This window comes from Grus americana, chromosome 1 (genome assembly GCF_028858705.1).
Source record: "Grus americana isolate bGruAme1 chromosome 1, bGruAme1.mat, whole genome shotgun sequence".
NCBI lineage: Eukaryota > Metazoa > Chordata > Aves > Gruiformes > Gruidae > Grus > Grus americana.
The window spans coordinates 195,988,866-196,016,044 of record NC_072852.1 but is presented as its reverse complement, the minus strand read 5'-3'; the positions used below and the strand labels follow the sequence as shown (position 1 = coordinate 196,016,044).

At 46.7% G+C, this 27,179-nt stretch overlaps 1 protein-coding gene across 3 annotated transcripts in view; it reads right to left on the bottom strand.

Moving 5' to 3' along the window:
* The window catches only part of SLC7A1 (solute carrier family 7 member 1), a 48,621-nt gene that overhangs the window by 8,522 nt on the left and 12,920 nt on the right, over positions 1-27,179 (bottom strand). For all 3 annotated transcript variants that reach the window (XM_054812957.1, XM_054812947.1, XM_054812966.1), the window contains exons 2-10: positions 17,460-17,843; positions 13,222-13,380; positions 10,484-10,658; positions 8,474-8,598; positions 6,071-6,293; positions 5,137-5,276; positions 3,340-3,442; positions 976-1,187; positions 506-654 (exon numbers count right to left, since the gene is read on the bottom strand). In XM_054812957.1, coding sequence (XP_054668932.1) covers positions 506-654; positions 976-1,187; positions 3,340-3,442; positions 5,137-5,276; positions 6,071-6,293; positions 8,474-8,598; positions 10,484-10,658; positions 13,222-13,380; positions 17,460-17,829 — 1,656 coding nt within the window. In that variant the 5' untranslated portion in view covers positions 17,830-17,843. The remainder of the gene's footprint in view (positions 1-505; positions 655-975; positions 1,188-3,339; positions 3,443-5,136; positions 5,277-6,070; positions 6,294-8,473; positions 8,599-10,483; positions 10,659-13,221; positions 13,381-17,459; positions 17,844-27,179) is intronic.

Sequence of the window (27,179 nt, the reverse complement as noted above, 5' to 3'; positions counted from 1 at the left end):
CTGCACCAGGTGCCCTCCCAGCACCATTTACATTTCCGTCCAAGTCCTCTACTGTCACCTCTGACCCGACCACGTGTGGCTTCCCCTCCTGATTCCCTCTTCTGACCTCTCAGCTAACCCATTCAGTCCTTCTTTCTGTGCTCAATCTGCTCCTGCCCACAGGGCACTGCTGGGCTGTTTCTGCCATACTGTGTTCTGCAGCAAAGCACCTATGCTGACATTTGAGGTTAGACCCCAAGAGGAAACCACACTCAGACGCTAAGCTCAGCTCTGGTAGGACATCCCTTTACACACTAAGCACAGACTACGAGAGGTTACAGCCATGTTAGCTGGAGAGCTCAAACCATCAGCTCTATAGGCAGCCCTGCATAGAAAAGCTCATGTCATGCCTGTATTCTCTGCGTGTCCATTTGGCCAAGTCTTCGCTTCTGACACAGGCCAACATGCACTTCCTCCTTCAACCACCTCCCAACCAGCTTTTTTCTAGCTACACCTCCTCACTCACCTTAAAGGACAGCTTGGTTTTGCTTTCAGGCTGTTTCCATATAACGAAGCTGACAAAACCAAGAAGGATGGCAGCAATAATCCATACAGTCTTTATCAGAATGCTTGGCTCAAGGGCAGTCAGGATACAGCTACCCACGATAAGGAAACCTGTGAACAGACACCAAAAGCTTACTGATTCTTTTTTCAGGAACAGAAAAAAACCAACCCCAAAACCACAAGCAGGCAAAACAGAACCTGAAAGCTCAGCAAACAAAATAGCAACACGTGAAAAAGCTAACTAAGAAATATGGCTTTCCCCCTATACACACACCCCCATTTGTGGATTTCTTTTCAAGTCATAAATTTAATCTGTAGATCTTCAGTTATTTTGACCACTATAAGAGCTCATCAAAATTACAGCCAGGAGGTGATCTTTCCCACCATGGTGAGTACAAGGACCTACCAGCTGGCTCACTGCCCAGTGCTTACCAATGATGAAGGCTGAGACATTCACCACCGAGCCAGAGAATTTGGAAGGGTCCGAATTTGGGGGACACAGTATGGCTTTGAGGGAACATTTCTCCTCTTCCTCCGGCAGAAATCCAGCCTGTGACTCACTGGTGCTCACAGACTCGTTGTTATCCGTCTCCTCGGTTGTCCTAGCCATCTGGTATGCCAAATTAGGCTGCTCTGGCTGGTACCTGGGAAAAGGGAAATGAAACAAAGCACATATTGGTTTGGTGCAGATTACTGCTCATTTAAAAGCCACACGGATAGCCATGGCTGTGCCCCAGATCACTACAGCACCAGAACAGGCATACATAACGTCTACACCCTTCTGTTTCAGAATCCATCTGAGGAATAACGTTGTCACAACGTGAGCAAATATGGTCAGCTATTATCACCTACAGCTTGGTTGTAATGTCAGTGTTTTAAACCGGACAACACTCTCTTTCATAAACCCTACCATCTGTGTCACCAAAACATGATTGGGTGATAGCAGTGAGAAGGAAGCGGCAGAGGGACAGACAGACGGCCACAGCCGAGCCGTTAGGTTATCTGTGGCAGTTCAGCTCTTGCGTTTTGGCACAGAGGTGCCTGAGCCAACAGCTCAGCAGATACCGCTCACTGGCAGCTGGTGATCGCACTCTGCGGCAACATTCCTGTCGCCCCAGCCTCCTCCACCCAGTCTCTTCTGCTGGCTTGTCTCCTGCCACGTAGGGAAGGAAGAGGTGAATGAAGAACGGTAATTTTTTGTTGAGTGTGTGGACAGCATCTCATTCAACAGGGCCCTGATGCACAACCACGTGGATCCATAAAGAAAAACCACTCTTCCAGCCTCAGCTCTCTTTCACAGAAGGTTTTGCCCATGACTCTCAGCCACAAGCCTGACTAAAGGAAAGGGCCATTTTGAAAGACACCTTAAAATGGCTCCTGTGGGGATGAGTTTGCAATGAGGGCATTTGTGAAACACTACAAATTGAGAAATGCAGTGAAATCCTTGGCTCCAGCCAGAACAGGGTATTAGTGGCAGGACCTTACAGCTTCAGAAACAATTCAGCTGCTACTTCATTAGGCAGTCAACGAGGCAGCCAAATCACTGCCCAGGCTGCTACAAGACAGGCTGTCAGCTCTGCAAATCTACGATGGGGGAAATGCCATACGATGGGTACAGCAGCTTGCAAAAATAAATTAAGAAGCCATTTACAGCTGTATGGAGAAGAGGGGACTGCGAAATCAGAGGAAAAGTAAGAAGGGCAAGGAAAATCGTCAAGGATTTTCAAGGGTCAGGGTGGACAGCAGTTAAGGAGTTTTCAGCTTCTTATACTGCCCTGCCAATGAGAAGGTGCGGGGCACCCAAGAAGCTGAGAGGGGACAGTCAAGACAGCTGACCCAAACTGGCCAAAGGGATATTCCATACCATACGACATCATGCTCCGTATATAACTGGAGGGTTGGCTGGGTGGCAGCTCAGCTCAGAAACTGTTATTACTACTATTGCTACTACCACTCCCTTTGTTTTCTGTCCTATTAAACTGTCTTGATCTCAACCCGTGAGTTTTACCTTTTTCTTTTTGATTCTCTCCCCCATCCCACTGCAGGGGAAGGGGAGCGAGCAAACAGCTGTTTTAGCTGCTGGCCAGGTTAAACCACGACAGCAGCACAAGCACAGAGCAATGGCATTACTGCACAGTGTTGGCCCTTCACCTGTTGCAAGACAGTTCTTAGTCCAATGCATTTGCTGTGAGCAAGCAAAAAGCCTCCACCAGACTTTGAATAAGTCATTGAACACAAAGGTATTTTTCAATAACACGATCTTCAAAATCCTCATGGGTACAGTGCTATTGTCCATGAGGGGCCAAGCAATGAAGATACTCAATCTTCAGCTTAGGTTAGGGAAGCTATGGGATCTCAGCACTTCTAAAAGACATGCACCAAGGCACTGATCCTGCAAACACGTGCTCAGCTTTTTTGCTGCTGCTAGACATTATCTAGAATTCCCTTTCAAAAGCAAGATGACCTGAAACTGTATACCCAGTGGGAACAAGAGTGATGACGATGCAGGCATCCAGGACTACCCATCTCTCATCCCTACGCATTGGCATATCTCCCAGGGCATTCAGGGTTGACAGCAGCAGGAGTGGCATGGACCAAAGCTTAACCAAGTTCAGAGGATCCCCTTGCAGATCCAACTACCACGATCCCTCATGAGCTTAAAGAAACAAGTTCTGCACATTCTTATAGCTGGAGATGTTCGTGGCTTTACTGGGTCTATGGAAACTATGAGGGCATCTAATCGCTGTGTGGATTTCTGTCTGTGTGGCACAAGAGAGGCTGTTTCTACATCCATACCTCAGTACCAACACGCAGGCTGCCACCAAGGAGTAAGCCAGGAGGGTCCCGATGGACATGAGATCCACAAGATCTTTCAAGTCGAAGAGAAAAGCCATAAGAGCTGTAGGAGGAGAGGAAGGTGAGAGAGGGAAGAAAAATCAGTAACACAGCATAACATGCACATCTCAGGAGCATTAACGATGATGCAACACACGTGTGACTGTTGCTCAGGTCTCGGCTGGGGAACTCAAGCTGTCCTGAGATGGGAAGAGGCAGCACTTGGTGCATGAATACCCTGAGCCTCACAGGCTGTCCCAGCACAGCCTCACTAGCTGGAACCAAAGGAACCATTTACTAGAGTAAATGCCAGCCTGTTTGTCGCATATGGGTATGTTCACCCAACTACCAGCAACGAGGAGGTGTTTAAGCCACAGCCTCATTGCCAGAGTCCCCTGGCGCAGCCGCAGCACCCCTAAGGCCACTATTACCTCCTGGAAGCAGCTAGAGGGAACAAAGGACAGGCAGCATCTCACTCCAGTGTCTTGGCTCAGCTGGGATGAAACCAGGCTTGTGCATGCAATGGGACCAAGCATCAAGGAGGGCATGTTGAGGTAGCATTCCTTGTCATGGGGGTTTCCAGAAAAATTATAGACTGCCATCCTTTAGGGACTACCCTGCTTACACACCCTCACCAGGCAATCCCTGGTTATACAGACCTTTGTCCTTCAGAAGGAGAAGCAAGTAAGCGGAGGACAGATGCCACAGTCAGACATTCAGGTGATGCCACCAGCTGTATGAGAGCTCAGGGATCTCAGAGCTAGGCCTGGCCCAGCCTGTCCTCAACACACAGCCTGGAGCCCAACAACCAACCCAAACCTTAAGCTCAGCTGGCAAGTGCTGTCCCTGCAGCTTTGTGTGCGCTTCGGTCCTAGGTGCTACAGACTGCTCTGAGGAGACCTGAGGAGACTGCAAAGCATGTTTATTTACTTTATCTGGCTCTTTTTTCCCCCAGTCTGGACACGAGGCTGCCTGAAGAGGAATGTGCCAGAGAAGCACCTGTGAGGAGGCTCCGTGGGTCCCAGCAGCAGGAGCTGAGCTGTTTCACAGGACCTCAGAGCCCACGGTGGCAGTTCAGCACCAACTCCCCACCAAACATGGCATGTTCTCATACCGATGGCTCATCTCACACTTGCAGCAGAAGGTAAAGAAGCAGCAAGGCTCTTCTCTTTGCTAGGCATCGCAAGGAAGGGGGCAGCTGCGAGAAGAGGATAAGCCGCTCGTCCTTGCCATCTGGGAGGTTTAATTCCCATATTCCTGGGAGCCAGGGGAGGGAAGGGGAGGATGGGATGGCAGCCAGCTGTGACTGATTAGCAAATGCCTGTGCCACAGGGGCCATCTGCCTGTCTCTGGCCGTTCTGGCGTCTTCCGCTGAGCTGCTACCCACGGGCGGTGCAGTGTCTTCAGCCAAGCCAGGCCAACAGCCACAAGGATGCTGGGGCACCACTGGCTGCCACTTTGCAGGGGGTTAATTATTTTTAAGGTTGGCAGAGCACCCAGGGAGCAGATGAGGGTAATTCTTGGCATAAGACAGGATGTCAGCAATGAGCTTTGAGAAAGAGGGACAGGCATAGAGCGAGCTATTCGACCTCACCCAGCCCCACCCAGGGCATGCCCTGGAAACCCAGGGCACGCTCTGGCAAGTTGTACTGTGCAATACATCTCATTAATAAGTGGGCTAGAGTCAGGCAGAATATCTGCCCCTAGGATGAGCTTATGTCTCCTTTCCATGCACTCGTGTAAGTCTTTGGATCTTACCTGCAATGGCCCCTGATGTCACTGTTGCAATTATTGGAGTTTTTCTCTTCTCATTGACTTTAGCCAAAAATTTAAAGAGAAGTCCATCTTCTGCCATAGCATAAATTATTCGAGGCATCGGAAACATGGAGCCAAGGAGACTAAGGACACAGAAGGGGGAAATAATCTACTTATATCACCTCCTGCTGAGCACACGCAGAAAAACAAAAGCAAGTTTATGGCAGTACAAACACAGAACAGGTGGCTTTCGTTCTCCTTCAAGGGGTCCCTCTGCACACTCATGTTGCTGATAGCTAGCAATCCAATTTTGGATACCTAAACTTAGCCACGGGGCATGAAAACAGCCTGACTTTCAGGTAGCAAACCAGCTGCAACTTCTATGAGCCTCTATGAGTCGCTCACCTAACTGAATATGTCTAAGTTGATCTGAAACAATAGGTCTCTAGAGTGCAGAAGAACATGACATAGTTTGCCTCCAGCCTACCCTGCCTCCCATCCAGATGGCTGTCCTGCAGGCAACCTGCACGCAGACGGCCCTGGATATGGTAAGCCCCATATGCTACAGAGGATGCAGCCTGCACTACCTGACACAAACCTGCTCTCCACCCAGCAGGTCAGGATGTCTTGTGGGCAAACCATGCTCACACTGCAGAGCCGCCTCCATGACTTAGTCACTGAATCCATTTATATTTCAGAGATGTACCTGCTGGGTCTGCTGCTAAGATGGGAGTTTCTGAAGTGACAGTGGTCATGCGCATCTCTGAAATCTATCACAGGGTGATATCCTGGTCCTTTTGAAGTCAGTAGCTCTGAATTACATCCCTTGACCCAGGGGAACACAGTGAAGATAAAGCCCTGACACACACCATTTTTTAAAGAAGCTGGAGATACGTGTTTGCCTTGAGAGATACACAAAGGAAGAGCAATGTCTCACCTTGTAGAAAGCGCACACAAGGAACCAACAGCCACTGCGTAATTGGCTCCATCCCAACCCACATATTTAAAGGCAATGGGTAAAGGGCTATTGGTATCCAGCTTGTAGTAAGGCATCATGAGTGTCAGGGCAGCTGACACGCCAAAATAAGCCACGAAGCAGATAAGCAGAGATGCCACGATGCCAATAGGAATAGCCTTCTGAGGGTTTTTTACCTCCTCACCTAGAAGAAAGAAATTGAAGTATCAGCTAAAAGATGATCAAGAACTTTATTCCAACCTAGGGCATGCTGGCTGGGGCTTTCAAAGGCTTCATGGGCAGTGAGGTGCTGTTTGACCGTGACACTGCTGATAGCCTGCCCCATCCACTTGCCATACCATAGCCTGTTTGCTCCCACTTCTGCTGCTCCTGTCACTCCTGACAAACATTTATGGAGGCCTTGTAAACTCAGGCACAGAAACAATCTAGATTAAAAATAGTCTTTTCCCAAAAAAGATTATTTTAACCTGCAATTACTCCTGCTATCTCACTGACGGTGCAGCCCCACAAACAGTTCAATGATCACAAATGATGGGACAAGAAATTATTGTGCAGTTGTAGGGCAAACCCTTGGGTGACCGCTTCAATTACCATCTCCACCGGAACTACTACACCGTGAACGCAGCACTGTAAGTGCCCAGTTCCAGGGAAAAGCAGACTTTGCACAGCACCTGCAAATCACACAGATCTTTGAAAATCCCTCCTGAAAAAAGTACTCCCTCTAGTTTTTATGGAAACTTTTTGACAACCAAGTTGGGACGATGTCGTGGTTTAACCCCAGCCGGCAACTGAGCACCACGCAGCTGCTCACTCACCCTCCACCACCAGTGGAATGGGGAGGAGAATGGAAAACAACTCGTGGGTTGAGATAAAGACAGTGTAATAGAATAACAAAAGAACATGGTGGTGGTATTATTATTGTTGTTCTTGTTGTTAAAAAACAAAACGCACGAGTGATGCACAAATGCAATTGCTCACCACCTGGCACAGGCAAAAAACCCCCTCTAATGCCCAGTCTGTTTCCGAGCAGCAATCTCACCACCCAGCTAGCTTCCCCAGTTCTATCTGGAGCTTGACGTTCTATTGTGGGGAATATCCCTTTGGCCAGTCCGGGTCAGCTCTCCTGGCTGTGCTCTCCCAGCTTCTTGTGCACCTGGCAGGGCACGGGAAGCTGAAAATGCTAGACTTAGTGTAGACACAACAACTACCTAGCAACAACTAAAAACATCAGTGTGTTATCAATATTATTTTCACACTAAATCCAAAACACAGCACTATACTGGCTACTAGAAAGAAAATTAACTCGATCTCAGCCAAAATCAGGACAGATGAATGTGTAAAACAAAAACCTCAAAATTCAGGCACTGATTAATTGAGAAACAGCTTTGAGCCTTCCCTGTCCTCCAGAGCTGCTCTCCTCTGAAAGCAAGAGCTCCTGAGGTTTGGCATTTCAGGAAGATGAAGAGATAAGCAGAGATCCATACACCTTTAAGTCAAAGGCAGATGAATGTGTTTCTCCTCCAAGGAGGGTCCCTAGGGCTGGATGGAGTAATGGAGCCAGCAATTCTCAAATGCCTAGGAAGAAGAGGCAGTACTGCTTTATCTGTCTTTGTGATGATCTCCTCCTCCCTCTCCTCCAGCTTTGAAGCAACTCAGTTCTTGCCAAATGTGAAATTAAGGATAATCCTTCCTTTCTCCAGGGAACTGAGATTCTTCTTAGCCAGGAGAAATATGACAATGCTGATGGTTTCTCTCTCAGGAGATCTCTGAACCTTTGGAGATAAAAACTCCCCCTTATTTTGAGGCACAGTTTTAGGCTGCAGATGACTCCCTAGAGGCTCCCTCTCTCTCTGGCTCTTTAAATACTCCAAGCCAGTGGAGCATTTTCAGCTGAAGGCACTGAAGAACCCTACTCCAGAATAACCTGTTGATTAAAGCATCATCTGGAGTTAGAAGTTCAAACTTCACCAGTCATACAAAGCATCTGAACCTCGGCCTTCCCTGTTTGCCTAACTGTTAAAGCCGGCTGTGTTTTCTGTGGAGTCTGACCTGGTTAGTAGCATCACCAACCGTGGGACTAAGCCCTGCAGGCAAAGAAGGGAGAAAGCTCGTTTTGTGGGTTATATGGTCCAGTTGCCTGCAAGAGCAGCTAGAACTCAACAGCCAAGCACCCAGAGACTTGGACATATTCAGCACTTTGAGTATTAGGAGCAGCTGAGCCAAAAGTGTATTTTGGGCTGAGGTTCAGAGGGATGATGAATGCAGTGCCATGAATTACTCATCATCTGTGCTGCACAATACTACTAAAAGCCGATCTACCAGCAAACAGGTTCATAACCAGAATGAAGACATCTTCCCTCTTACCTGTAGTAGCGATACAGTCAAATCCCACGAAAGCATAAAAACACGTGGCTGCCCCTGAGAGGACTCCTTTCCATCCATAGGGCATAAACCCTCCAACACCATAGAGCTTTTCTCCCTGTGTTTGACTAAAAAGGCATGACGCTGGGTTAGAAGTCATCCTGCCTAGGTGGGAGTAACAAAACTATTCATACAGCTCGTAGCAAAATCCAAAGGTGGAGTTTGAAGGAACACGGTCTCCCTTTTACACACCAGCACACAAATATCAGGCAAAAATGCGAAGCCCTACACACTGCTGAGCTTTGGACTGGCCTGCAACAGCCTGGGGAATGCAAGGAATAAAAATGGTTCATGGTTTACCCACCACCTGTTTTTTCAGGTGGATAAAAATGTCTTGGCTAAGACAGGGAGAAAATAGCATGAATATTAAGATTCCTCTCCTAATATCACTGCATGTGCGTAAATACACATATTCATTTAAACATAAGCGTTTGAGAAAGTACAACATGTAATTCTGAAAACTGAAGACTGAGAAACATGTAAACCATCCACTTTTCACCTAAGATGGACTCAGATGAAGTGTAGGTGAGCAGACATCAGAGAGCAATGCAGGGTGCCATGGCTGTCTAAAATCCGACTAATCCGTCATTCTCAACTTCAAAATTCCCTGTGCCAAGCTCATACCCAAACCATGCTTGCAACCCTGAGGGAGGAGAGGAGCCTGCATCCCTGACGCAGCAAATGCTTTGCTGAGCCTCATCCAACGTTCATTAACATCAACAGATGGACGCCTACTGATCCCAGCGCACCCTGGATCAGGACTCCACATCTACGTGCCTGTGTTATGTATAACATACCCTTCAGCTGAAGTGACTTAGGTCACTTTTTCAGGGAAAAGCCTTTGTAAACATGAATTAAGGCAATTAAAGTAATTCCCAAATCTGCAAGTCTTATCAGGTGTAAGCATCTGAACTCTCTCGTAGAAGCTCTGTTGAGACCTAGATGAAAACCGGCCTGTTATTTGCAGAAATAGCACAATCCAAATATGGATTACCGTGATAATAATGACAAAGTAAAGTAAACCCCAGATTTTGCAAAAATAGTAAGTGCTACGGGTCAAAGAGCTACAGTTACACTTTGAAGCTATTGCGCTAATTGCTCCTTGCATGGGAATAGCAGTAGGGAAGGAGGGGAAACCTTTCCTATAGAAGCAATTTGTTTGCAGCAGGCTGAATTTTGCAGAGACTCAATAAGCAGCTTGTACACAAACCAAGCTTGACCCATGCAACATTTACGAATCTCTCCAGTTTGTGCCAAACTGTGCCTCCTTGCAGGCCAGCATAAAAGGTTTAGATAGCAAGCCAGGACTGAGTTAATGTATGTGGAGATATTTAAAGACCCTCATCCTGTGTTGCACATTCTCAAGCAAAAATGAACAGCCTTGTATCACTGGCAACCCTGCAAGCTCCTTAATTTTGATCTTGTATAGGAAGAGAGGATTTTGGCCAAGTAGCAAAACGTCATTAAAAATGGATTTGTGATATGCTTGCTGCAATGTATTAAAATAATCTGCAACTTGCCTTCGTTTTACTGAAGCGTTTGCGACAAGGTCTCCAAAAGGTACAACAGTGCCTCAGGGATATTGCCCAAGCATCCAAAGAAACCACAGAGCTATACTTGGCCATGGCTTCATATAGGCACCACAGCCAGCCTGGCATAGCCTTGAGTAGGAGGTTGTCGAAAAAGCTCTTTTCTCTCAAATTTGGATGCCATACTGATCATAAGGCTGGAAACAGTCAGTTCTGCAGCAGGGCACATGTTGACACAGCCTACCTCCTACCAGTTTCAGCCCATCCGCACAGCCTGCTTTCAGGAATCGCCCACCAAAACCGCCTTTGCCTCCAACATGTTTGGCAAAGGAGGGAGCCATCCCATTCACTGGTTTTCAATGGCAAGTTTATAAACTTGCCATTGAAAATGCATCCATTTCAGAGAAGAGAAGATCCAACCTACTTGTCTCCGTAAACACTGTGGCTCATGTTGTAAAGGTCCTGTTCATTCAGCTGCCAGTTTTTAACAGACCCTTTCACGAAGCCGGAGACCATGACGAAGCCAAGGACGAGGATGTTGATGCAGGTGAACACTTTGTTCACCAAGGCAGATTCCTTCACGCCAAAAATTAAAAGCCCTGGGGAAAAAAAGGCAGACAGGCAGTCAGGTATTTTGCCACCAGCAGCAGGCACTGGGAGCTTGCAGAAGTAGCCCAGCTGTGTTCATGCTGTGCTCTGCCCAACTTATCACGCCTCATTTCTCCACAAAGCCAAGGAGCTCAGGTAGGTCAGGATTAACTCACTCAGAAGAAGGACAGGGACTCCAGCCCAGACATTACTAGTGGGGGATGTGACACACCTTCCCACCCAGCATGCCCTTTTGGCATGTGCCCCGGGGTAAAGTGCGTTGCTAACACAGCTAAGCTGCCTCCAGAACTTTCAATGCCAGCTCTAGTCACCTCATGGCGCTACGCTATGCCACCTAGTCACAGCCACAAACTCCACTCAGAGACCTGGTGAAAGCACACCAGATGGTTGTCTTAGAGGTCTTGGCCACCTACGGAAGTTATGAACAACATTCAACTAACCTTAGAAGCAGGGGAAAATATGAGCAGGGACTGAATCCAGGATGACAGCTACTTCTAGTGCTGAAGACGCACAAGAAGGTGGCATCTTGGGAATACTGCTCCCATTTAAATCAGCGGGAGATTTGGCAGTGAGTTCAGCCAGAGTGGGATTTCAGCCTGTGGTCTTAAGAGCATCCATCTGAAGAAGAGCACGTTTACAGGCTTTGGCAAACAGCATCTTGCTGAGGCATAGCTGGGCTTCTCAGAACAACAAGCTCTGGTAACTTGCATTTGCTCTTCAGGTGCCTGATTTTAACCTTTAACTCAAATCTAAAAAGGCGGCTGAGGGAGAAGATAAAACATTTCACACTGGTCTGAGGGAGAAGCACGACGGGGTGTCCTCACTGCTACTCCAAGACACTTCAAGGAGAGAGGAGCAACCTGTGCACTCACCTTTCCTTCTTTTAAAATAGGAAATAAGCTGACACAACAGGGAAGTGTTTGATAAAACTACATACCTGCCCAGGAAAACTTGTAAGGTGCCTTGTAGAAATCTGAAGCTCAAGATGGTGCAAGCAGAAATAAAGTTGTAGTGCTCACATTTGGGACTAAAACTGCTCATTCAGCAGCTTTTTGTAGAAAAGAACAGTTTGTATTTTTTATTAAAATCCAGGGAATTTGCTCCATGCAGGGGAATAAAGCCATTGGTAATCTGTATAGTTTCACACCTCGGTAGTGCTGAAGTGAGGAGTCCTAAATTATGTAAATTGTATCTGACGTGAAAGACCAGATTCTGATTTAAAACTAGAGCAATTCCTATTACGTATAGATGAACAAAGAGGAAAATCTTCTCCCATTCAGATGTCATCCTGAAAACAGAGGGCTGCTATTGACTTCAGCAGTCCTCAATATAGTTCTATAGTTCTAGATCCAAATGGAAACCCAGATGCCAAAGCATCCCTTGCTTATGAAGCCTGTCCCCATGAGCACAGCTCATACTGTGAGACGGCCATCCTGATCAGTGGGAAATGTCGGGATAACCTTGCTGGGGTGACACTGCAGCTTCTGCACTCTGGAAACCATGGAGGGGTACATAAGAAGCATTAATTTTTAAAATTTGCCTAAATTTGGCAATGCTTTGCAAGATCCAGTTGGAGCAGAGATGAAAGTTCAGATGGATTTAAATTTTACAAATTTTCAAAACTTTTCCATATTCTGATCAAAGTCTTGGCATATTTTTAGGAAAAAAAGAGGACCTGACTGTTTATCACACATTTATCAGCCTTCCAGTAGCTAAAGGGGGCCTACAGCAAAGCTGGAGAGGGACTCTTTATCAAGGGGTAATAGGTTTAAACTAGAAGAGGGTAGATTTAGATCAGATATAACAAAGAAATTCTTCACTGTGAGGGTGATGAGGCACTGGAACAGGTTGCCCAGAGAAGTCGTGGATGCCCCCCTCCCTGGAAGTGTTCAAGGCCAGGTTGGATGAGCCTTTGGGCAACGTGGTCTAGTGGAGGGTGTCCCTGCCCATGGCAGGGGGGTTGGAACTAGATGGTCTTTGAGGTCCCTTCCAACCCAAACCACTCTGTGATTCTATGATTTATTTCTCTGGAGTCTTGCATTCACTGCTGCAAACCGAAGTCCATATACATTTAAAAAAAAACCCCAAACAGTAGTACATGAGGTTGTTACTGAGTCCCATATTTTCCTTCTCATTCCCTTGGCTCAAAGCACCATAATTTGGCAGATTATCAAAGGAGGAATAAGTGTGATAGAGGAACAGAATGAAATTCTTGTGTAACAGGGTTTGTGGAGGGAAGGATTAAACTTCCATACCTGATTGAGGATAACAAGTCATCTTTTTTTTCCTTCCTTATATAAAATTTGATTGAAGGTTTTAAAAGCGGCTCAAAAAATATCAAGACTTCTCCCCTCTAATTAAAAACCTTGTAAACAGGCTATGTCCTGTGCTAACTCCACAGCAGCTATATAGGTCAATTCAACACTTGTAGCAAAGAAAGAGTCTTTAATATGTTGTCCAAAATAAATGAGGACTTTGTGCCTAGTCCAAAAGCAAACAATGACATTACAGAAGAAGGAGGTCCAAGACTCACAAACCCCTCCAAGGTTTTACCTGTTAGGATGATGATTATCACCACGGCGAAGATGTCTGGGTATTTTGCTAGCACTCCGGGAACATCCATCGTCATGTATTTTTTACAAAATTTTTCAATGTGCTGGCCTATGATTTCATCAAATGTCGCGCTCCAGGCTCTGGCCACGCTCGAGGTTCCTGCCAGAGGACAGAAAGGACGCAGATCACCCTTCGTGGCTGGCACACATTCCAAACAGTGGGCACCTTGCACGGCTTTTGGCCATGGAGGGCCTCAAAGCAACCTTGCATGTGCTTCCTGGGTGCTGGGAGCAGCCTTTCCTCTGCAGATCCAGCCTGCAGCTTGTACCATGCCTGGCACCTGCTCTGCTGCTAACACACACAGGTGGCGGGTCTCAGGGTCATGCTCAGCTGACAAGATAAAAAAAATCCTTATAGTGGTTTGGTTTCTTAGTAAACCTCAACTTTGCCTTAGATACTGCCTAGACCGACCTTTTCCTTACACCTCCAGCAGCCTGAACTTCCCCCAAAGCTGGTAACTTCTGCTGCTAGAGAGGTCTGAGCGTCACACTGGCAGAAGCCCCCGGCAGCCGTGGCTGGGTGACTGCAGCCCACACAGAGGGACCTTACAGAAGCCAGCTGGCCTCCGGCAGCGTGGAGCTGGAGCACCAGAGCCTGGACCGCAACGGTCATCCAGCTCTGCAAGCTCTGCACTCCAGCTACATGCAGGTCTGCTCTGACCTCCTGTGCTGGAGCATCCAAGTGGGACAAAGACTCGGATATAATTTACACGTTATCTGAGCGTAAGAGCCTTTTGCAGGACACTGGTGATGATCCCAGCAAGCAGCATGACTCCTGCCTGCAGCAAGTGCTGAGGCTTCCCGCTATGGGGCCGCTGTTTGCTACGGTTCCCGAGAGCACCAAAGCACAAATGGCTTGCTGGGGTGAGGATTGAACCTGACGTCTCGGGATGACCAAGTCCAGGACACTGGGCCAGAAGAGTCATTTCAGAGAAGTGAAATAGTAACAACGAAGAGCTACCACCAGACAGTGACAGCATTGTGCAAAAGAAGTAGGTTTGGGTAACAGCCAACTCCTCTCTCTCCTGTGTTAAAGTGGCTATTGTTACACTCCCAATGTCTTAATACTGTACACTATATATAACAACATCTAATTGCATGATATAATTACTACTGTACATAATTACCTAGGTGAAAAAAGAGGTTGGTTTGGTTTCGGTTTTTGCAGAGCAGTTCCCCAGAGGACACCATCAGGAACCCTAGAACAGTTTGTCCTGACACACTCACCTGCGGGCAGGTGTTCAGGTCCCAGCTCCGGCACCTGCAATCGTGTCAAACAACGTCCCTGCTCACCCGCAGCTAAACCCGCTGCAGCAGCGGCAGGCAGCACCTGCGGCAAAGCTGGGAACTCTCGACGCCCCAATCCAGCTTTGCAAGTTGTAGTTGCAGAACAGACCTGTTTGGAGACTCTTCTGTTCACTGAGACAGCGAAGTGCACAGTGTGAGTGCGTTTGAGAAGGTGGGACATCAGTGCCATCAATTTAATCTTGAAAAACTCCAAACGTTATTGTATACCACATTACAATTTTTCAGCCTAACTTTGGCATGATTTGAGGGAAGAGACTTTCTTCAGTGCTATTTTTTTTCTCCTGGCTCTAATATTTCATGTTCTAGGACAAGAACAACCAGCTCCTGCATGCATTACATTAGATGCCAGTTGCTTGGATGCTTGTTCCATGTAACTATCAGCTGTTTATCCCGAACTCTCTGTAACCAACAGCCTTGAGGGAGTGGGGGGAAATCTGACATTCTTCCAACAGGGCAAACACCTGGATAATATCCTACTGTTGCTAGAGTGCACAGTGCAAAGACATTCAGCTTGTATCCAGGAGAACTTATGATTTCTGGGTCAGCACGACCTCTCCTCTCCCAGGAGAGCCACTGAGCTCAGGTGCAGGGCTCACTGCAGGAACAGGTACAGGCTAAAGAGGTCACCACGTGTCCCAGGAAACCCCAGCAGCAGCTACTCGCCAGGGATGCTGTTAATCATCGTAATTACCAGCTCCTACCAGCTTCCAGTTCCCAAAATACTTCCCACAATCTGCACAGTTCCCCAAGCCCAAATCATCCCAGAAGAAAGTTCACACCAGATCCTGGTCCTGGACACCTTCTTTCTACTGTCTAGATCACGACTGATCAGATGCACACACATTTTTGCTTGTCATCCACCTCCAAGACCCCACACCAGTCTTCCCCCAAGCCAAGTCACTTCAATTAATTATGAGCTATTGGCCACCCATCCCGGGAACCCAGGACTTCTTTTTCCACCCCCACAGGACTTTCTGAACAGATGTCTGAGAATCTCAGTGTGAAAACACCAAGTGGGCCCATCCCCTTACAGATGCAAGCTCCCACCACCCCGCCTGGTTTCAGTGGCACTGCTTTGCATCTTCTGCCGCACAACTGAGAAAAAAATTGGCTTTCTGCCCCTCTCAACCCCCCAGCTCTGAACTGCAGCGTGTGCCAATGTATCTTTCTCCTCCACACCCCTGAAGCTGCTGGGAGTTGTCCTTGCTGACAAGAGGGGCAATCAGCATGGGGAGAAAGGCTGGGTAAGATAATGAAGAGAGACTTGCTACAGCTCACATCATCCCCCAGCAGTTTTTCCAGCTTAGCCACCCTTCCTCCCAAATTATGAGTAAGCCAGTTGCAAATATGCATTTTTGTCACAGGACTGAATTAAAAGTAACAAAACGGTGTTTGAATGCATTCATGGATAATATCTGCTTATTTTTTACTGAATTTTCTGCCTTGTGATAATACACTGAGCAGCCAACACTGAAGTAAAAACTGAGGCAGTGGTTCAAAAAGCCATTATGAGGACAAAAAAAAAAACCCTCAGAAATACCAGCCTCACCCCAGATCCTGGGAGTGTAACATTCAGTATGTAAATCTTTTCATCATACATTTGCAGAATCAGGTTTTGGGACAGCATCCACAGCTATGTCAGTCATTTTGGTGGTCCAGTATCATGGTGGGAAGGGCCACATCACTAACTAGATGAGGAGCGTGGAAGAGACTATTTATCATTACCTTCCTGGAACAGAAGATAAATCACCAGGAAGTTTGTTCAATTCTTCTACATGCAGCCTAAGCAGAATCCATTTTAGAAGTCTGGAGGAAATTATATGCTTACTTTTTTTAAAAACTATTTTTATCCCCTCCTTGCAGTGAACCTGATTCATAAAAGAACCTCAGGACTCAGATTTCCTAAGGAGATGAGTTTAATTGGCTCTGGCTTTTCATCCTCTCATTTCTTATTAAAAAAAAAAGGAGGGGGGGGAGGAGAAAGAGGAGGGAGAGGTTTCAGGTAGCACACAAAGCAGAGCCAGCACAATCTCAGACAAGCAGCTGCTACGTCACTATATCGTTCATGATATGATCTTACCCTCCCCAGCACCATAGGAACTAATCTCCAAGGTAACACTTACACATCCCATAAAATGCATTTAAAAAAAAGACAACCTTTAATAATTTAGCATAACATCGGTTTTCGTTTTAACTATTAAGTCTTCGCTCTCAACTGGCACGTTGGTTGCAGCCTTAATTACAGGCATGATGACAAGCAGCATGCCCAGAATGTGCATGAAAAGACATGAATCCTTAATTAGCAAAGTGTGGCTTAGTTTTAATGTATCAGCTGAGTTGTACACTGCACGCTCTGAGCTTGATCCAGGGCCTCTCCAAGTGGGAGTCAAGGGCTTAGAAGGGATTTAGTTTGGATGTTTCAGAGACTGTGAACCTGCAGATCACCCTAGGCTTAATCCTGCATCCATTCACAAGACAAAACTCTGATCTCCAGATACTGTGAACAGGTCCCAAAGGGACCAGGAATTAATCCTTGATCAGCCGGGAGTACAGATGCGGCTGTGTAAAAGCATCCTTCCGTCCGCGGCTTCTTTCTCGGCAGAGGGGACACGCTTTTGCGTGCAGCAGCCAGGGGATGCCAAAGGGATGATGTGGAGATTCAGAGAAGGTCGCACCAGCAATAATTCAGCTTCAGGACAAACCCTCAGCCCACAGCACACCACTCACCTTGCTGGCTGACAGGAGCCACCGACAACGCACCCCTCAGATGAGTCTTGAAATCCTCGGTGAGTGCAAGAGTGCAGCATCTTACAAATTAGGCTGCCATCCTGGACTAAAGCTAGGGTCTCGCAGCACACCCACCATACTTACCGATAACATAGGAGAGGATTAAATTCCATCCTGTGATGAAGGCCCACAGCTCGCCCACAGTCACGTAGCTGTAGAGATAAGCTGATCCCGTCTTAGGAACTCGAGCACCGAATTCTCCGTAGCAGAGTCCGGCCAGCACTGAAGCCAAGGCAGCAATCAAGAAGGAGATAACAATGGCAGGTCCCGCGTTTTCCCGTGCCACGGCTCCAGCCAGTACATAGACACCTGCACCCAAAGTGCTGCCTACACCCAGAGCCACTAAGTCAAACGTGTTGAGGCATCGCGAGAGCCGACTGTCTTCTCGAGTGCAGTCCACATTTTTCCGGCGAAGAAGCTGGTTTCCAAAATTCATAATTTTCTGACACTCCATCTTTGTGTTTGGGCCTGCAAGAAAGATGCTGCCATCATTACCTGGACCAGGATACCCCCTCGAAACAGCATCAGTGCACAGGTACGCTGCTACAACCCTGTTACATTTCGACAAATTAATCTTCCCACTTTCCACCTTTTTATATGGCAAAATGTCTCCTTCGGTGTTTTACCTAGGCTTAGCACAGGGAATTAAAACAGACAAAACCAAAGCATTTTCTACTTCCCTCTCCCAGTCACACTGCAGAGCCAACAGGATCCCGGGAGAGACGTGGCACACCACCCCAGCTCCTACCCCACTCCACAACCACCCAGTCCACAGACAAGTGGTCAAGCCAAAAATTGAAAGCCTGTCTTTCAGCTTTCAGAGCGGTTTTCCTGGGCTGGTAATTAAAAATAAGACTGACATATATAGAGAGACATACTTTTATATATATATATGTATTTTTAAGTCTCAGGGTGAACTACAAAGTGAGCATTACATCTCAGAATAAGGCACCACACGTGCTCCTCTCCCTAGAGCACAACACGGCCATGTGCCGCAGCCAGCGACACCATTTGCAGTCAAACAGACCCGCTGGGGCATTTCTCCTCTCTAAGCTCCAGCTCCAGCCACAGGCAGCAGCACAGGCTGCTGCTGCCTACAACCGTGCAGGCTGAAAGAGATATAATTTAGGAAAAAGGACATGCAGAATCAAGTTTTATTAAACTTGGTTAAGCTGAAGCAAAGGCTCAAGCTATTTTGCATTTGCAAAAACTGAAGTGAGGGCATAGTGGGGCTCCCTGAACTGCAGGACGAGGGTGTTTAATGAAATCATGGGGCAGGGTTTCCAGCCGTGGTCCCATTTCAGCAATCGCACCATTCCTGTGTATGGACCTGCTGGCATGGCCAAACAGTAGTGTGCAGCAGCCTCAACATGTGAGCAGCTCAGGTGCAGCTCCCCTGCAAGATTTATGTCTTTGGACACAGGTTGGGTATGGAAGTTTTGTCTTACTCTTTCTGAGTACCCACCCCTGATCCTCCTCTTCCAAACGTTGCTCCCGCTGGCTGCAGCCATTTTCCTCAGCCCACACTCTGCCATCCCCCCCTTCATCCCAGCACCATCATTCAGAATTTGGCAATTGGATAACATGATCCTCTCCACAGCTAGGATGTTTCCGTAGGACCTGTTCGATTACTCCTAATTCATATACACAGAAAAAACACGTACTGAAATAAAGCAGTGTTGGGGGAGCTGTAACAAGGCACAGGCCTCCAGTGCAGGAAGTCCAACACTTGTCACAAGCACCAAGAAGCTCTGAATGTCCCCACGGAGCCACACTCCAACCAAAGACCATAGGCAACCTAAGTCAGGGCAACATTGCAGGCACTGACAACAACCTACCATGCTTCTACAGATTTGGCTCCAGGCACCAAAATCACTACTGTAAGACCTGCATTCATCTATTTAATGCCCATTAGCATTTCTGCTCTGAGCATAAGAGTACTTTGAAAGTGAATATCCAAGTTGTCCCCATTTAACACGCTTTGGTTCAGACTGCAGAGAGCTTGTGGAGTGCACAAACTCAATACTACCAAGATGAACCTAAACCCGAGGAGGCTGCAGGGGCATACGTAATGCACCCCAACAACTGATGGGTGCTCAGCCTGCAGGAACAGCTACTCCAGGATAACCTTCCCTGTAAGATGTGTCATGCAGACACCAGGTTCTCAGCAGCAACTCTTTTCCTCTGCAAATCTACAGGCTGTCTGGATACAGCCTACGAGGATGAAGGGCATCTTCCACCTCAGGCTGCATCCTGTAGCTCCAAGAAGCCCCAGCCTGATATCCATGCTGCACCGTTAAGCCCAGCTTCAGCAGCAGGGCTTTCAAATGCTTCTTCATTAATTATGGAAAAGGAGAAAGGTTCTTTTATTTAGATGCAATGCTGGACTGAGGCATTAACTTTCCAATGAACAGTACCTTGTATACCAGTAATGGAACAGCAGTATGCATTGCACACTAACATCAACAGTATATTGAGAATAATGTGTAGGCAAAAATTTTGCTAAATGCAATTTACAGTATAGTCAAGTGAGATTGGTACTTCATCAGCTCCGGCTAAAACCCAGTGTAAAAGGTGGGAAGATACATGCTAAGAAACTTAATTGAGTCAGCTATTAAATCCAATGCTTCAATTTTGTCACCACAGCATCAACTACAAAATCAAAAATCCTCTTCATTTTTCCAAGACACCAGTCATAAACCCTGGCTTAAATCCCTTTCTCTTGGCCTTACGCTAACTCCCCTACTATGAGAAAGTAATTACAACTGCAGGAACCAGGCTGAGGATTTACAAGTCCCACCATGTCAGGAATTGTCTCATCCACCAACAGCTCTCAAACACGCCCCCGAGGGACACGGATGCAGACTAATGGAGAAAGGCAAGCCTCAGCCCAATCTAACAAAACTCTCACTTGGTGAACCGTGGGAAGTCCCAACACACACAGAGAAAACTATTTTCTTCCTTCAGAAGGAAGACGGACTTGTTTTCCTAAGTGCGTTCATATGTCAGTTTGCTCACACAGTCTCCTTCCCACTTGAACCTTTCCCAAATCCATGTCAGCCAGGATTGATTGTTTTCAGCTAGATACCTGCCCACCTCCCCAAAAGCAGGGACAGGGCAGTCTCGAACTTTGAACTAGGGTAAGATGACATCAAGAGCACTGCACTGGAGCATCCCCTATGAATTTCGTTGCTTTCTAGGACAACACAAGTCCTAGGCTTTGCTTAACACCACCAGAGTGATGCAGAGATCCTGCTGATGCCTGCATCCTACAAAGACCACTGCCACGGGGCTAACTCATCCACCCTGCCCAGCGGTGGTGGTGGTGCTGGTTGGAACTCAGTCTGCAGCTCCAGGAAATGGGGAGGATCTCAGTACTATGCACCACAAAAAAAAATGCTACAGAAGATACAAAAAAAGCCCTTCAAAACAAAACAAAGAAACCCCTGCCATAAACTGCAGCCAACTATGAGCAAGGTACCCACAGGAGACGCGTTAATGGATTTATTTTCCAAAGTTAGTCTTAAAGTCAAGACCAGTTTGACTCAGAACCAAACCGGATTTCAAGATAAACACGGGTTTATTCTGCAGCACAGAAACATCAAGAAATGCCAAAGGACCAGTGAAAAACAGTTTACTTCTTGCTAAGTCAATATTTTTGGCAAGGTTTAGACATTCAGTGGCCTGAACAGAGGAGCTAGACACAACACAGAAGAATATGGGAGAGTCCCAGCTGAGGCTATTAATATAGACAGAAAATGGAAAGGAGGTGGAAAGACAGCCCAGCTCAACGAGAAGCTGAGCGATGAGCTAGGGAGGTCTGCAGAGATGCAGAGCCCCTGGGCAGGCCCAGATGAACCCCTGAGGCTGAGATGGACCAACCATAGGGGAATACCAGAGAAGCTTGGAGATCTTCCTGAGACGTTTCACCCTGGGTGAGGCTACAGCTCCAGGCCTCCCCAAATCCCAGTGACTTAGGCATTGTTTTGTGTTCCTCAGGGTTTGCTCCTCTGAGTTAACATCAACCTTGTTGAGTGTGCTGGGTTTCATGCTAGAAGGTGCTGAACATTTCTTACATGGAAAATCAAGGTGAGGGAGGAGGGTATCTTGCAGGGTTGGACCATGTAATGTGCAGAAGGAAAAGGTTTGTGATGGTACTCACTCATCAACACGTGAGTTTCTACAATGGGAGCAGGGCTAACCCTAAAAGCTAGGTGCCACTAATGATACGCTTGTTTGCAGTGTGTAAGTAACCTACTATCCCCATACACTGCACAAAGCTCCAAGGAGGATGTGCTCTGTGGTGAACAAAAGCAAAAGGCAGAGGTCAGGCTGTGCAGCCTGATATTGTCTTTGTCTAAGTGCCTCCAGGTGAAGGTAGACCCTGGTTCCCCACAGATGACAGCCATTCTCCCTCCTCTTTCTACCACCACTGACACACAAGGAGCTGTGGATCCTAAATCTCTTCCAGGATTTGGCTCAAGGCCTCTGCTTCAAAAATGTACTGCCTAACAATAACGGTAGAGCTTTTATTTCCTACCTAGCCATTTAACTTAAATTTAACTAAACCTGGTGTCTTGCAAAATGAACATGATTCAGTGTCCCCAAACCAAGGGGAGTTTTATCTCTGCATTGACAATGAAGGCAGATTTGGTAACCGATGCCCTCCCTTGCCCCACACATCACAACAAATCACTTCTTGGGCAATAACAGGGCTGGGGAGGCACAACATCCCTAGGAGAGAAACAGCCCCTTGCTGCATGGATGGAGGATCAGGGTATCAGCTTGGCAAGGTTTTTGGCAGCAGGGGAATGTAAGATTTATTAATTAATTAAAAATAAATAAATCTAGTGAATTATTTGAAGCTTATATATAACTCAAGAGTATGCCACAACAAACATTTCAAAATTATTTCAGGTTGAAGCTCCCTCAGGCATACCTACAGGTGTTCACAGCTGTACTATGGCTATCAAGAATAAAGCAGAACTGCTTTTCGTGGATAATTTGTTTAGAAGAAGGGTTATTTAATTATGACAGACTTAGAAATTAAGGCCAAGATCCTGCAGTTGGCTTAATGCCAGCAGCCAGTGCTCTTCTGGCTGATCGCAAGATCAACATATCAACTTTGTCCTGCCCCAAAAGCATCACAATGTCTGAGTGTCTCTCTTGTGAATAAAATACCTCTTATGGCTTGCAGATAACAGATGGGGAGCTGGGTGCAGGGCACAGTACGTGCACCGCAGCCGTCTTCTGCATCCCTCGCACACAGCGCTGTCCTTCATCTCACAGAAGACTGATCACCATCCTAAGCATCTCTCACGTTTTTGTTGCTTTTGAAACAGCAGATACCAAACCAACCTTTCACTTTCAATTATATTCACTGTAGCTTGGCAAAGAGACCTTCAATAAAGACAAGTGGGATTTTTTTCAGGAGAACAATCTTGGTAGGATGTAGTGCAGAGGCCATTACACCTCTGCCCAAAACCTTTCCTCTGATATCATTTGATATCTTTGCAATTGTATCAAAGGGTGATTTTGGCAGAGATTATGATTTTTCCCTCCTTAGAAGTTGGATCCAGCTGTGATCTTCCTTTCTGAAACAGCCATTCTTGCCTTTGAAGTGAGGAAATTTGTTCTGGGCTGGTTCCTCTCACTCCCACTCCCAATCATACTTGAAACGATGAGTCTTTTTTTGAATGTACAGTCAGTACTCCTGTGGCATAATGGCAGTCCTAATCACACAAAACAATATAAATTATCCCGGAAATGTTACCAGGTGGTACATAACCACCTTCAAGTTGAGGAAACTTGATCTGAATGAACGTAGAATAGCTTTGTTCTGCACACATCTAGTTGTCACCCCTGCTTTACCTACGGTTTCTCCGATGAGAAACACTGACCCGCCAGCCCCGGCCGCTCAGACCGTAGGTAGGAAATGGCTTCACCCCAAGGCTCTGGGCACCTCCACATTTCAGCAGGAGCCCAGGGCTTTGAGAGCAGTGGGAAGCAATGACCCACCTAGATAACCTAGAAGGGCGGACCCTGGGGCAGGGGCCACATCCTTGGGTGAAATCCTGTCCCACTGAAGTCGATGGCAAAGCTCCCACCAACTTCAATAGGAGTCAAATTCCACCCACTGCTACTGGTCCTTGTCTTTTATTTACAGTGTATTTTATGTTTGTTACTTTTGTTCCCTGTCCAAATTCTTGTGCCTTGACTGTATTGTATTTTCAAATAAAATACAATATTCTTCCTCCTCTTATCTAATGGTTAAGATACCTATTATATCAGGTTGATAGATTTCCTTCCCCATTAACAACATTTTAAAAAGGGACACTCTTCAAAACAATCCCATAAGAAAACAAGCAATCTTGCATCTGGTTAACAGCAAAAAGTAAACCATAACAAACATCTGTCCAGCCAAACATAAAACACCATGTGTAAAAATAAGCTGACAGGGCACCATTTTACATAAGCAGTACTATCACTTCCTAAACAATTACAATTTGTTTCAGCTTCTGGAAACCACTCCTTATCTATTTCAAGGCCTTGCTGCTCCTGAGAATTTTCTTCTCCAATTCACAGGACAGCATAAAATTAAAGCCGATTATGCATAACAAGTTTTCTACTAAGGAAAGAAGAAAACCCAGGCTTGACCCTACTGCAGATCCAATGAACTCCCCAAGTACCTCCTCAGAGAAAGCACAAGCAGAAATCCCCACTCAACGTTGTCCCCTATATGCTTATATCCATTTTGAAACACGTGGAAGCCTCTACTGCCATCAGTACCCTTCTCTCACAGCAGCGATGTCCCGCAGACAGTCTTATTTTTCCTCAGCATCCTTTTGGTCTTCAACAAATGTATCCCCCGTCCAGTTGTACCATCACTGCTACTAGTCTGCAGAACAAAGAACTTGTGCTTACACCACACTGGTATGTTTGGCAAACAATATGGAATGGGCTTGGCCCTCTATTTTTAATTGAAACATGGGTCAGCTCCCTGCACAAGCATGTAGTGATGATGCCAACTTTTTGATCAACGCCCACAGGTAACAAAGCCATTTGGGAGCCCTTTCCCAGAAGACTGATTTTGCTGCTGCCATCCCCAAGGCAGCATCATTCACAGACAAATTCTATGCAGAAAAAGAAAAGGTGGAAAACCTCAATTCCTATTATTGCCATTAGTATTACAGATATTTTTAGGGTGTCAGATTTGACTGAAGAGCCCTGGATGCAACGAGGTTATGTTGTAAGGGACCAAACCAGAACTACTGAGTGCTTTTTGAACCATCGTTCAGAAACACACTGAGGAAAGTCACCGGTCACCAAGGCATGTCAGCCCCAGGTGTGATCCATTACAGGATAAGGCAGGAACTGTGTCAGATATGTCCTTCCAAAATGCCTTGCCTTGGAAAGTCTCCAATGTTTTGTTACATTACTCCGCAAAAAGTGACGGAGCAGAGACAAGACAGCTACTGCAGATGTTGAGCTTTCCCCACAAACATTTGAACACCTACCTCACGACTGAGAAAGCAAACGGAAGCAAAGGATGTGGCAGCAGACCTGGAGGTGTGTCTGGCTGTGTCCCCAAAGCTGCTGCAGGCATCCCCAGCAGAGGACACACTTGGGACAAGTGCCGAGAACCAACTCAGAGGCTGTGGTCATAGCTATTCGTAGATGCCTGCCACCAGCAAAAAGGCTGATTAAAATAAAGGCATGACCATGTGTTAGCGTTGTGTGAAGCTGCAAGATATCCCAACGTGGCAGGGGTAATGGCTAGGAGGCAAGTTCAAAAGCCACCAAAGTAACTGCAAATGTTTGCATTGTTTTCACCATGTATAAAGGGATGCTGTTGTGCTGAAGTATTTTAACCAGGAAAGGAAAGTCTTGCCCATGTGCTGTTTAATTGTTCCCTTCTTGATTGTCATAATTTTACTTTTTATTTTTGACATGTGTGCATATGTATGCATATATCTCAATATACATTACAGAAATGTAGATTACATCAGTGTATATATATGGATATTAAATGCCACATTCTTTGCCAATTCTGTCATTAAAAACCAAGATCGGCCACCAGCAAGGCATCTGCTACTCAAAAGAAGGAAGCCATCCAGTTAAACATAAACTCTAATTCACACTAACCAGAGATAACAACACACACTTGGGTGTGCAGAGTATACAAAACACAATCCTAATCACCCACCTAAAGACACGCTGCCTCTAAGAAGGGAGGGCCATATTACTCTCCTCTGTTGAGCACAGCCACTTTAACAGCACGAGGGAGGTGTCTCTGGGGGACCAGTCCGCTGTCACAGATGGCTGGGGATGGCGCAGGTTTCTGTTCCTCAAGCTCCCAAGCATTAGGGACATGTCTAAGGGAACATCTCCCACTCTTCTCCAGGCATCTCACAGTGCTGGAGAACTTCTTCCATCAGAAAATGAATGGTGAGGTGCTCACTCTAATCCCTACGCTGTCCGCTTACCAGCAGTCAGCTACTGAATGGGGCACACCAAGTCCTGCTGGACATGAAGAAGGTGCTGGTGCTCCAGTATTGCCTCAGGAGGACAGCGGGGTGCTGCAGCTCACCCGCCTACTTTCCAAACTGTCACAGCTACTGGCTGTACCAACATCAGAAATTCCTCTCCCATCCCAGGACAACTTCTGAGATGGTAAAGACTGTCCTTTTCCCCAAGTCCAGACAAGTCTCAACTTCCCCAGAATGTCAAAGCAGGAAAACTTCAATATTTTGCCTCAATACCTGCAGAAAACTTGATGTCGGTTACTTGTGATGGCACATGAAACCCGTTCTGAAATGAGTAGTGATTTTGGATCAAAATAAAGGAGGGAGGTTTCTGCTCTTAAAAGTCCCAAGGAGAATGCTTCAACCCCCCAGAACTCAAGCTTCACATACTCCAAAATGGAAGTTTCAGCGACGCCCATTCTTCTCCATAAAGCTTCAGCTGTGATTAACATCAAAGGCGACACGGTAAGCCATTCAACAGGTAAAAGGTTGGATAGACATCAATTGCCCTCCTTGGCTACTGCAGAAACACACAACGTATTAGGCTTAATTTGCAGAGGGGAATTTGACCTTACGATCGCTTTCCAATGGCGGGCACAATGAAAGGCTGGAACAGGATACGAGATAAGAGTCGCCACCACCCAAGTGTTGCAGGAACAGGTTAGAGAAATACCTGTTAGACACAAACTGGATACAGTGCATCCTGCCTCAAAGCAGGGAAGACTCAGGTGCAGCCAGACAGCATGTTTGTTTTGGCAGGGTTAAACCATGGAACCAGATGTTTCTTTCCCCAGGCTACTGCGTATCACCCCTGTAGCTCTACCAGAATAACCGCCTGGGGAATCATGCAGCAAACGGCATCATGGAAACAAACCCAATGCTGTGCCTACAAACGACTGGGTGGCAAGACAGCAGCCGAGGCAGAGGAGAGGGATGGGACACTTTCCAGGACCAATTCCCACCTGAGAAGTATCATCCAGCAAAAGGTGCCTTTGGTGCTCTCAGCCCTTTTAGCCTGTACCTCGGACTTCAGCCGGAGAGGATCCTCTGGCAGCTCAAAACAGCACCCAGCTGTTTGGAGGAGGAGGACAGTGCTGCATGTGCCATCCACAAGTCCGCAGGGATCAAAAAGTTAAGGAGATGTCTTCCTGCCTAGCCGATAAAAGGCGTCACACCTCTCTCATTACATGAATCACTATTTTCTGATGAAAAAACTTCTAATTGAAAAGTCTCCCACCAGCTCTAGTACAGTCTCCTCAAATAGTTCCTCAGCATGGCT